The sequence below is a fragment of the Pholis gunnellus genome (genome assembly GCF_910591455.1).
Source record: "Pholis gunnellus genome assembly, chromosome: 16".
Lineage (NCBI taxonomy): Eukaryota > Metazoa > Chordata > Actinopteri > Perciformes > Pholidae > Pholis > Pholis gunnellus.
The window spans coordinates 13,779,050-13,789,981 of NC_136543.1; the positions used below are offsets into that span (position 1 = coordinate 13,779,050).

Below are 10,932 nucleotides of genomic sequence, written 5' to 3' on the forward strand. Positions count from 1 at the left end.
ATCAAGCATTAGTTGATAAACGGCTAAATAGCAGACATTTAAAAGTAATTTTACTATATCAAAAAAAAGTTTGAAGTTCGAAAATGATCTGCCATAGCATTCCTTTTATAAAAAAACAGACAACTTACGTTTCATTTAACTATTTAAAACATTATGTTGAAATTAAATTCTACATTAAAAAGTAAATTTCAATCATGTGTGTGTTTTAACAACTCAACGCGATCAAGACTATTTGCATTCATTGCCAACCTGTTGTTGAATTTGCATAACGTCTCTATCTTTTCATGCCCTACTTCTTTTATTTTGCATAATTTCCCCATAAATAGTTCAAGCTAAAATGTAAGTCTGTAAATCGAATAAGAAACGACTCAAAACACCAGAAAAAAAGGATTGTAGCAAGTTAATTGTATTCTAACAAAAATATCCAAGACATTGCAAGCTATACAAAAATAAAATGATCAGGTTCCATAGGCCTAATATTGTGTAATTATTCACAAACACTCATAATTATCATTCCAAGAGAACAATTTGTTATGTAAATTACAAGCCACGTGTGAGTATAGCTATTTCAGTGATTTCATTTCATCCTTACCTTGTATTAATCGTCAAGTCAAATATCATTAGAATAAATGTGCCGAATATACAAATAACAGCAGAGTTAATACCATCACAACCTGATATTTATTGTCCCAAGGAAAAAAAAGAAAGCTTTTGTGATTGATTTCAGTTAATAGTTCAGATGCTGCAGGTCGATTGTAGTTAGGGACTCCGAGAAAAAATAGAAGCTGTCCGCAGAAATGTCCACGGGGCTGTCCAGAGACTCTGACAAGCTCGGCGAGGCTGCATCGGAGAGCTGTAGGCAGGAATCCGAGGAGAAAGGTTGAAAATCGTGTATAGAAACATCCAGGGCCGGGGGACTGTCGCCATTGTCCGGGCCAGATGCCGAGCCTGGACCCATTGTTGACATGCAGCCCGGAACAGTGGGTGACGGGTTGGGGAAATGTTTCAGATTTTTGTCATTGCTGTTCAGCGGCGCAGCAGCAAAGCTCATGGACTCGCTATTGTGGAGCTGCTGTGTAGAGCTCAGAGAGTTATTCTGAAAGGAGCAGGTATCTCTCTCCAGCAGGGCCCCGCTCCGCTCGTATAGGGGGCCCTCGTCGTCCTCGTCGCTGTGGATGCCGTCCTCGGCACCCGGCCCTTTCCCTTCCCCGTTGTGGTTCTCCTTGCTCTGCGTCTGCCGCTTGTGCTTCATGCGCCGGTTTTGGAACCAAACTTTGACCTGCCTCTCGGTCAGGTCCAGAAGGGCCGCTATTTCCACTCTCCTCGGACGGCACAGATACTTGTTGAAGTGGAACTCCTTCTCCAGCTCCAGCAGCTGTGTGTTGGTATACGCTGTCCTCAGCCGACGGGAGCCCCCTCCTCCCCCACCACTCTCCACAATCTCAGGCGAGCCTGGAAAATAAGCATCACGGTAGCATGGGATTAAAAACGCAGGACACAACAGTTACATAACCCCGCTGCTCCTGAATCTAACATTATGGCTATCACAATCCACCAGAGAGTGGCTCACAACACGCTGCAGCAAAATGGCCGCTGGAGCCACTGACCCAAGCTTATAGCTTGTACAGCATTTATCCCAAAAATCATTAGGGCATAGAGATACTCATCGGATTGTTTTACACACAAAATAACGTCTAGTATGAGCGTGAAGCAAACACGGTGCACTAAAAGCAGTGAGGTCCATGCTGGTGTAGGACACTAATGAATGCTCCAGCTGCCCTCCTCGGCAACAGCACTCCATCACTCTTCATTACTGTCACACATCAAAACTCTGCTACGGCTAGGGGAATAAATCATCTCACCAAACTTTACCCAAACTGTTTTTTTTTTCTTGCTTCATCCACAATCACAACAAAGCAATAACCACAAATATATCACAATAAAACGTATCTAGCCTTTTTGTTTTTGTAGGAAGGGCCTGCGTATGTTACTGAGCTCAAATTTAGCAACAGATAGTAATCACTTTTGCAGTAAAGTGCCCGTGTTTTGAAATCACCCACCTTTTGGAGAAAAGCACTCAGGTCCATTGGATATGGTGGTTGAGGTGGAGGTCGGCAGGTGGTTCCTCTTGGAGGCTTTCTTCTCCCGCATCCAGGGGTACTCCGGGGGTAAGGAGGCGGTGGGTAGCGGGCTGCATCCGTCGGGGCTGTGTCTGGGCCGGCCGTGCCGCGGATGGCTGCCCGGATTCAAGCTAGGAATGGTCTGCTCAAAGGGAGGAGGAATCAGTGTCGGGCGTGAAAGCGTCAAGCTCTTGATTGATGAACTTTGAAATGAATCAGCGACAGGGGGGAAAGATGTCAGGCACTCAGCAAGCGACGGCTGACTATTGATAAAACCGCTCTCTCGCTCGAATTCGTAATTCATCTCCGCTCCCTGAGAGCCGAGGAAAGTTTGCACGCGTATTTTTATAAATGTTGCGGCTCAGTGAGGACGAGAAAGAAAAAGTCATTAAAAAATATCCTGGTGGTGTTTTTATTCTATATCACTGATTACGGCCGTATGGGGACCGAGCTACTATTAAACTATTGAATTCATGGAGACAAGGTTGAAATTGGACCGAATTGCCTGTCACATGATTACCTCTGCCCAATGACAATTTGGGGTTTAATCAAAAGGAGCCACTGTCTGCCTGATTGATCCAAAAACGCTGATGAAGAACGCCTCGATCAGTTGGGGGACGACTGTTTTTATTTACATCTTTGTCCGCTCAGTTTATCCTCCTCTCGCCCTTCCAGTCCAGTCCACTAAGCTACAAAATGTGTTTTTTAAGAATGGCTGACGCTCACTATTACAGGGAAGGAGACCAGCATAGGGTGCGCGGATTCGTGCACTCCTCTTTCTGGTATTGTTTGAGGATGTCAGTCGAGAACGCCCCCACCACACACACACAGACGCACACAGACACATACACATGTCACGCCAGTGGCTATTCATATAGGCAAGAGTCAGACTTCAGAGGTGAAAAAAATAACATAAGCCCAAAACTGATATTGAGACTGAAGTCGACAGAGACAACCCCCAATAATCCAGTCTGTTCAGTGAGTGTGGACTCGAGTAGATGTGATTCCTCAAAGATGCATTATAATGAAATATGCAGTGCACCCATCGACATGTGTAGCAATAAAAAGCCCATCCATTAAGTTAATACTGACGGATATGACACATTCAGACCATTTCATCCCATAACAGCTGTTTAACATTTACAGCTCAGGTCCAGGAACTTGTAAAAAAAGACCCACACGCATGTAGTCTATGCATGCGCAGTCATGAACATTGTTTTATTGTGGGCTATTTATGTGGCTTCTGTAGATATATTAAAGCACATATGTTTTTCGTTTATTCCACAAAAGGTCGATTTAATAACGAGGTCATGAGCGCCCATGGTGTTGCACAACAAAAAACCACTGTGCTAATCAAACAGGATATCTTTCTTTTAGGATTGGTAATGGACCCTTTTTTCGATAACCAAAGGATGTAATAATTGTACGTTTATTTGAAATAATATCCTAATATTAAGAATGGTTTCATGTTCATGTTAATAGTGTAAAACGATAAAGGGTTTACTGGGAGGACAGTAGCTAAAAAGCTGAGAAAAACATCTCACTGTATTTCCAGTATCAATTGTACATGAAATTGTAATAAAGCAAACACCATCATGTTTAGAATAGACCATTTACAATGAATCCATTTGCAGCGTTTGCAGCGTTATTATGTAAATGGATGTTATTGAATGGGGCTAACCTGCAGTGTTTTGTTTCATTGCCCTTCCAGAATAATCTGTGAAAGCCACATTTGGGATGTTTTTCGTCAAGCAATACATGTTTTATTTTCATTTGAAAAATATATGACTTGGTGAGTAAGAGGGGGAGAAGAGAAGTGGTAGGCCTCTCTCAGTTTGTTGCTTATATACCAAACAAAGAGTCCTGGAAGCCTGTGCGCGATCAATCTTACTCGCCAAAAGGTCTGACAGCTCGGTGCCCTCACAACACATTTAAGGCTTCTAACTCTCCCCCGGATCAAATGCAGCCAGGAAGCGGCGAGAAACACTGGCCACTCAGATTAGAACCAGTTTCTGCTCGCAGTTGTAGCCGGGCTGTCGCTGGAGGGATCTTTTATAAGATAAATAAGAATCCATCGACACAAGATGCAACCATTTCCTTTTTGTGGAGGCGGTAATGCGCCAACGGTGAGTAGGGCGAAGCAGCTTCTCCACCTGGCTTTTATCTTCGAATTGTAAACGCATTTACACGAAGACAACGATTTTTGTCGTTTTGGTAGACGTGCAGGTTTGTGAGCAGACCCGACCGTGTGATGTGGGACAGAGTTGCTAGGGGAAGAGATGGATGGCTTTTTTGGAATTACGCACAGGCTTTGTGTGCAAGGAAAGGAGTGGGTGGCGGCATTTAGTAGACCCCAGTCTGTCTTACACACTTGTCTTTACAGCAGCATTGATTTAAGACCACTTTCCCACGGATGGAAATGCAATGAAAGATATACAAATCGTATCTTAGTTAAAACGTTATTTATGTGCTATACCTGCATGCGCATATGGGTCAAATCAGCGTCTTGCTGTGCACGCGTGTGCATGTGTGCGCGTGTCTGTGTTGGATGCAGGAATACTCAATGCATCAGTTTCTTTTTTTTTTTACTGGGACACACCATGGTTCAATTGTTCTGGGTTTCCCTGCTAACCATATGTCAGGGTTACTAATGTCCATGCCCTCTTATATCAATCAGATAGCGCAGAAAAATATGTCTCGGTGCAAAATCCGTAAGACCAAATAATACTGAAGTTACACAAAGGCATATGCACAAAAAGTAAACATGGTACGAAAATGTTTTGTAATTTGACGGAAGAAGAAGAAAAGTCATTCAGCATGGTAAAAAAAACTATTTTCCTGAAAGAATTGACAGATTTACAAAACAGATATTTTAGCTTCATGCTTTGAATTACTGCAGACAATGAAAATAAATTGAAATTGAAAAAAGATAAAACAAAGTATAATCATTTGTATGGCGGCCCTTTATCCGAACCAAAAAATACGAAAGGAATTCAAACCCATTTGTCAGCATTCCACTTATAATTTGCTTTGCTGTAAGTATCCACGAGACCAAGGCTTTTCATGTTGACCTGGCTTCACACTGGGATCTGTAAATTTGTAATATAATGACACAAATAAGCCCCGTTACGATTTTTGACTGCATTTGACTGACTGAACATATCAGGGAATTATTTTTCAAACGATTTCTCATTTAGCTTGTTGTCTTCTTGCAGAATCTCCAGAAGGGCCCGTGTGACATTTGTATTATTATGGATATGCCCACGCAGATGAGAGGAGGTGAGAAGGCCACCCGACTTTTCTTCACGTCGAATGAAGAGGAGGGGAGAGAAAAACAAGTAGCTTTAATTCAATATTTGACTTTATCTGCAACCATTTCCCTTTCTGTTATTGAATATTACATGTGGCCACTGGTTTCACGTTATGTTGGATGCATAAATCTTATACAAATATATAGATAGTACCAATTATGATGAATTAAACTATTACCATTATATTGTCTCTTACGTTGCCAATTGTCTAAAAATGTGTTTTTCTTTTTTGTTATCACCTCTACCATTATATACCGTCTTGAAATTGATAACAGCAATAACTAAATGTACCAATTGGAAAACTGGGAAAGTATTGACATTTTTATTTAGGAAACTGTCTTGTATTTACGTGAAATGCTTCCGATGTGTCTAAATTAAAACTACAAGGTTTGCTGCAATTATATTTCAATTGTTTTATTTATTTCTTCGAACTGGAGCAGCGAGGAATGTATGACATCGAAAAAGAAAATGTATGATGTCTTTTTTCTTTTTTACTTCAAGAAAAGAAAATGCTAATGTATGTCCTTCTTTCCACCCTTATTGCATGACTGATTGATTTTACATTCGCTGAGAAAATAAAACATCTCATTGAAGAAGAAGAAACGGAAACATAACCTAATAGCAACATGGTGTGCTGCTGGGGAGCTTCTGAATACATATATGGGCTGGTAAAGGGCTGAGGCGCTAATTTCCCATCAACCTTGTCCCCACACATAGATCGCAGAGGTGTCAAATAATACTAAAGGACTCTTATCTTAACATCAAACAAAATAAATAACATTAAAAAGTCCAATAGAACAACACAAGCAAGGGAGGCGGCGTGTGAGCTCATGTCCCTTGTTTTTGAAAATGTATTTCCCTCATAATCCCAACTCGTGGCTCTTGAAGGATCCTTTCACAAGTGCAACAAAATGCAAAACACAATTCTTCAACTGCGGATAAATAAAAGACGGACAAATTCACATTCAAATGAATAACATATGTTCATAATACCCTGTTTGAGTTTCGATTTTAAAACAAGTTAAAAAAAAGATTAAATAGGCCTATGCTTATACTGTGCCCCCCCCCCCCCCCTCCCTCCCACTCTACGTCCTACAGCTCAGATAAAGGTCTTTGTGAGACAATGACACGAGCAAATAGAGAAAAATTCAAGCAAGTCGTGATTATTTATCCTACGCTACTTCACACATCAAACTATAGAGAACATAAACAAAGGCTGAGAGAAGGTGGAAGCCGTGAGGAGGCGCAGAAACGAAGCAGTAATGTGTCTGGAGGTGGATAAGACAATGGGCGGAGTGATCCGGGCAACGCCACCGCTACAGATGCGTCAGTTTGGGCGCTTCCTGGATTCTTCCCTGAGAGTAGTGCGACGTTAGGTCTGTGTACGTCGGTGTCGGATCACACACTCCGTGATGCTGACTGTTGCCCATTGTGATTGCTCCATTGTAGTCCATATTTGCGGACGGCGGGTGCTGGAGGTGGGTTAGACCGAAAACGGAGGTCCCAGAATTGGGCATTGAGTCGATGTAACCTCCGCCGACATAAACGGGGCTGCCCTGCATGTGAGTCCCGTAGTTGCCATTGCCTTGGAGAGGATGCGCGTCATACTCGGGCGTGGCCGAGTCGGTCCCGGGATACCTCTTCTGGGAGGGCGGGCAGTTGTTGAGGGAGCTGTTCAAAGGAGGGGGGTATGACGTGGCCATAGCGTATGCATTTTGATGAGGTTTATTGTAAGACGTCGGCGACTGGGATTCATAAGGTACACTGTTGACTAGAGAATGCATAGAGTTGAGGTATCCTCCACCACCACCGGAGACCGGACCCACGGGACTCCGAGGGGACTGCCCACCAGGGGAAGGCATCATTCCGACACCTTTCTGATCCTTCTTGTATTTCATTCTGCGGTTCTGGAACCAGATTTTGATCTGTCTCTCAGTGAGGTTGAGCAGGTTGGCCATCTCCACCCTCCGGGGTCTGCAAAGGTACCGGTTAAAGTGGAACTCCTTCTCCAGCTCCACTAGTTGGGCGCTGGTGTAAGCTGTCCGGGCCCTCTTCGAAGCTGCTGACCCTGGAGGACTCTTGTCTCCGGGGCAACTCTCCACTGTCAGGGAGGAGGAGAGGAGGGTGTCAATCAGTAATCCATTACAGAGAGAGAGAGAGAGAGAGAGAGAGAGAGAGAGAGAGAGAGAGAGAGAGAGAGAGAGAGAGAGAGGTTGAGACGGGTAGAGGCAGAGACAGGAGAGTGAGAGTGAGAGTAAAATCGTCTGACAACACGCACATAGCTGATAACAGAACTTTCAACCATCAGGAGGGGGTGGTTTACTAGATAAATATGCCCTATATTCACAACTTAAATAGGGGTGTTATCATGGACTTTTTTTTCCCTCCTACTTACGTGCGAGTGAGCATGTGCGCACATTTTGATAAACCCACTGCAAAGCACAAGGGTTATCAAGAGGGCTCCATAAGACAATGAACAATCAGTGTATGGGCACTGTGGCTGTGTACACGCTACACTAACTACATAGAAAAATGTAACTGGAGAACAGTGGGTCAATATTTGATATGGAATCGGGTAACCTTAGACTTCTAAAACAGTTTGACCCTCCTCTTCCCCCGTAGTCACAAAGTAGCACAAGCGTAATGCAAACACAAGCATTATGTATTCCTTAGGGTGTATAAACCACTGCCCTCACTGATAAGCCTCCCCTTCTAAGAAGCTGCAGCTTGGCTGCAGAATAGCAAGGTGTTGGTCTACTTGCCGCTGTGGCATGCGGCCAACACTTAATAAATTTCACTACCTGTCGTCTAAACGTGGAGCAAAAGGAATGCAGCATGACATAACCGTACCTATTAGGTTATAGAGATGAAAGAGAAGTTAACACAGGGAATACTCACGTAGGGCATTGTTATCAATTGTGATAACGATTATTATTGTATGATACTTGACTTAATATTCAAAGGATAGTTAACTAAGACTGATTTCGGAAATGTGTGTTAAGTGCAGGATTAATGTTATCTGTCATGGCGTGCGTGCGTAAAAGGCTTTTCATCAATGTTAGCCCCTCAATGTGATGTCAAAATAATGAAAACCCCTCACTAAACATGCTGCTTTACATTTTAAACTCTTAGAGCAGAAAAATACATGACTTAATTTGATAATTATCTATTTGTTACAAAAAGAGAAGGCCATGGGAAGGTAAGATTCACTGACATTTTTAGATTAGGGGTGTTTATTGGTATATAATCATACACAAATCCTCCCCCTGACCCAACAAGTTTTCCTCCAATTAAATAGCAGAATCGGACCAGTGTAGGTGCGTAAAATAGTTTTCATAAATTGTAGCACTTTTACCAGTTGATGAAAAATTATAATAAAACATCTTCCCAACATATGAAGGGTGCGATACTTCTTAACATTTTAGCTTATATAGACGACTACCTACAACGTAATTAGAAAATTACCCACGTAATTTACACAAAAGGTCATAAGATGATGATGCAAGTAAACATCTTAAACACAAATTCCTTACTGTGATCCACCAAGGTTCCCTCCAATTAAACAGCAGGACCTGATGCGTGCATAAATCGCGTGTAAATTGTCCTTACTTTTTCTAAATGTATAGTATGAAACTTGCCCATTTAATTTACAACAAAGAAGGTCTAAGTTGAGTTTATACAAATAAAGACCCCAAACTCCCCAACCTGACCCACTAAGTTTTCCTGTCATCAAAACAGCAGGATCTGGCTTGCGTACGTGCTTAAAAAAAATGCTTAAATGGTTAGCACATGAATCAAAATTAAGTCACAGAACGTAATTTTCATCTGTTGAATACTATCTGTACCTTAATTGAAATAGTGCCCACTGCATTTACAAAATAGCAAGGTCATGGGAAGATGAGCATCTCTGAATTTTTTGTTTGGCTCTATGTAAATAAACACTCCGAACACAACCCCCCACTCTGACCCACCAAGTTTCCTTCTCATCAAAACAGCAGGACAAACTGAAACAACTGTTGTGCGTGTTTGTTTGTTGTCTCTCCAGGAACATTATGTGATCAGTGGATGATGTTTACAGTAAGGACAGGTCAGCTGCAGGGCACAGGGACAACAAATGGTGGACTCTACTTCCAATGTTGAGGCAAATTATTCTTCTACAGTCTATAACCTTATCGTTTATTTATAGTGTATCATGTTTGGGGTATAATTTTGGAGAATTTCCAAGAAGATACAGGATACACCATATACTCTGAATGTATCAAAGACGTGTTCATTAAAACTCTGTGGTCATTTTTGGCTGTAGTTCCTGAATAACTTAAGGGTCCCCCAGAGGGAACAAAATATAAACATAAATATAATTCAATATACCACCAACAACTGACTTGAACATTACAGAGTAGAATGAACACCTCTCTGACACTAGCACAGAAAACACTGAACATTTTACCCCTCACAAGGACATTGTCCAGTTTCTGGTTGCCCCCTCTCTCCTCTCCCCACCTTACCTTTAATTTTAGAAAACTTTATTTAATTTATACCAGATCTACAGCCACCCCTCATACTCATATATTATCTCCTCCCTCAACAAATGTATGTAACTTTCTGGTCAGAGGCTATCTAGTTATGTGTGTGTCAGCAGCAGCAGCAGCAGTGTTTAGGTTGAAAGTACCTGAACTGGAGCTACTGTTGGGTTTCTGCTTCGTGTTCTGGCGGGATTCCTTCATCCAGGGGAAGATCTGTTTGCGAGTAGTAGAGGTCGGGGAGCCGTTCTTGGCACTGGGCTGGTTGGACCCGTTGCTTGTGTTTTGGCTGATAGCACCGGGGGATTGTGAGGGAGGGGGTGGGCCTGACACGGGCACCTGTGGTTGATTGCTTTCAGGATGAACCTTGGACTGCGCCGCCTGAATGGCTGTGGTCCTGTCGCAGCTCTCCGCCATCTCCCCCGGCTTCTGCAGAGCCACGGAGCCGTCAGGAGACTGCAGGGAGCAGGCAGGTCGATGGTACTCACTTTCCACATGAGAGGCCCGGGGATATTGGACCTGATTGGCATCATAACTGAAGCCATTTGCGCTTTGATATGGGTAGCCACTGTAAATTGCGGAGCTGTCGTAGTAGGTTGCCTTTTGCATCTCGCCGTTTCCCAATATTTATTTCAGAAACTGACAGGGTCTTGACACCCTTGTAGAATAACATTGGCACCCCGTGGTCACGTGACGCCTCTCCGCCAATGGCCTCCTCGGGTGAACCTAGGGTTACAAGACGCACTGTGAGGAGAAGAAATGGTGGCGATCCATCTTACTTTTCAATACAGGCCTGACACTGGAGACTATGGAAGCAAGATAGGGCCAACAGTTCTGTAGACTATTACCGTTTACCTTATGGCTTACACAGGGCACAAAGGCACGCACTAACCTTGTATTACCATCTGTGCCAAACCACATCAAAACAAACCTTTTCAAAAGCATTTCAGATTGCCAAATCAATTTTAGGACCTAACAAGA

The 10,932-nt window shown here is 42.9% G+C and overlaps 2 protein-coding genes across 2 annotated transcripts; both read right to left on the reverse strand.

Annotated features, from left to right (window-relative positions):
* Window positions 1-393: 393 nt before the first annotated feature.
* Window positions 394-2,424, reverse strand: LOC306708628 (homeobox protein Hox-A2a; the record flags this gene model as incomplete). The annotated part of the gene is made up of 2 exons (XM_079176499.1): window positions 394-1,452; window positions 2,061-2,424. The coding sequence occupies 2 exons, from the start codon at window positions 2,422-2,424 to the stop codon at window positions 728-730; spliced, it is 1,089 nt and encodes a 362-aa protein (XP_079032625.1). The 3' UTR covers window positions 394-727.
* A 4,165-nt stretch (window positions 2,425-6,589) lies between these two features.
* Window positions 6,590-10,560, reverse strand: hoxa3a (homeobox A3a; the record flags this gene model as incomplete). The annotated part of the gene is made up of 2 exons (XM_079175562.1): window positions 6,590-7,532; window positions 10,101-10,560. 2 exons carry the CDS (start codon window positions 10,558-10,560, stop codon window positions 6,748-6,750), a joined length of 1,245 nt encoding a protein of 414 aa, XP_079031688.1. The 3' UTR covers window positions 6,590-6,747.
* Between the last annotated feature and the right edge of the window lie 372 nt (window positions 10,561-10,932).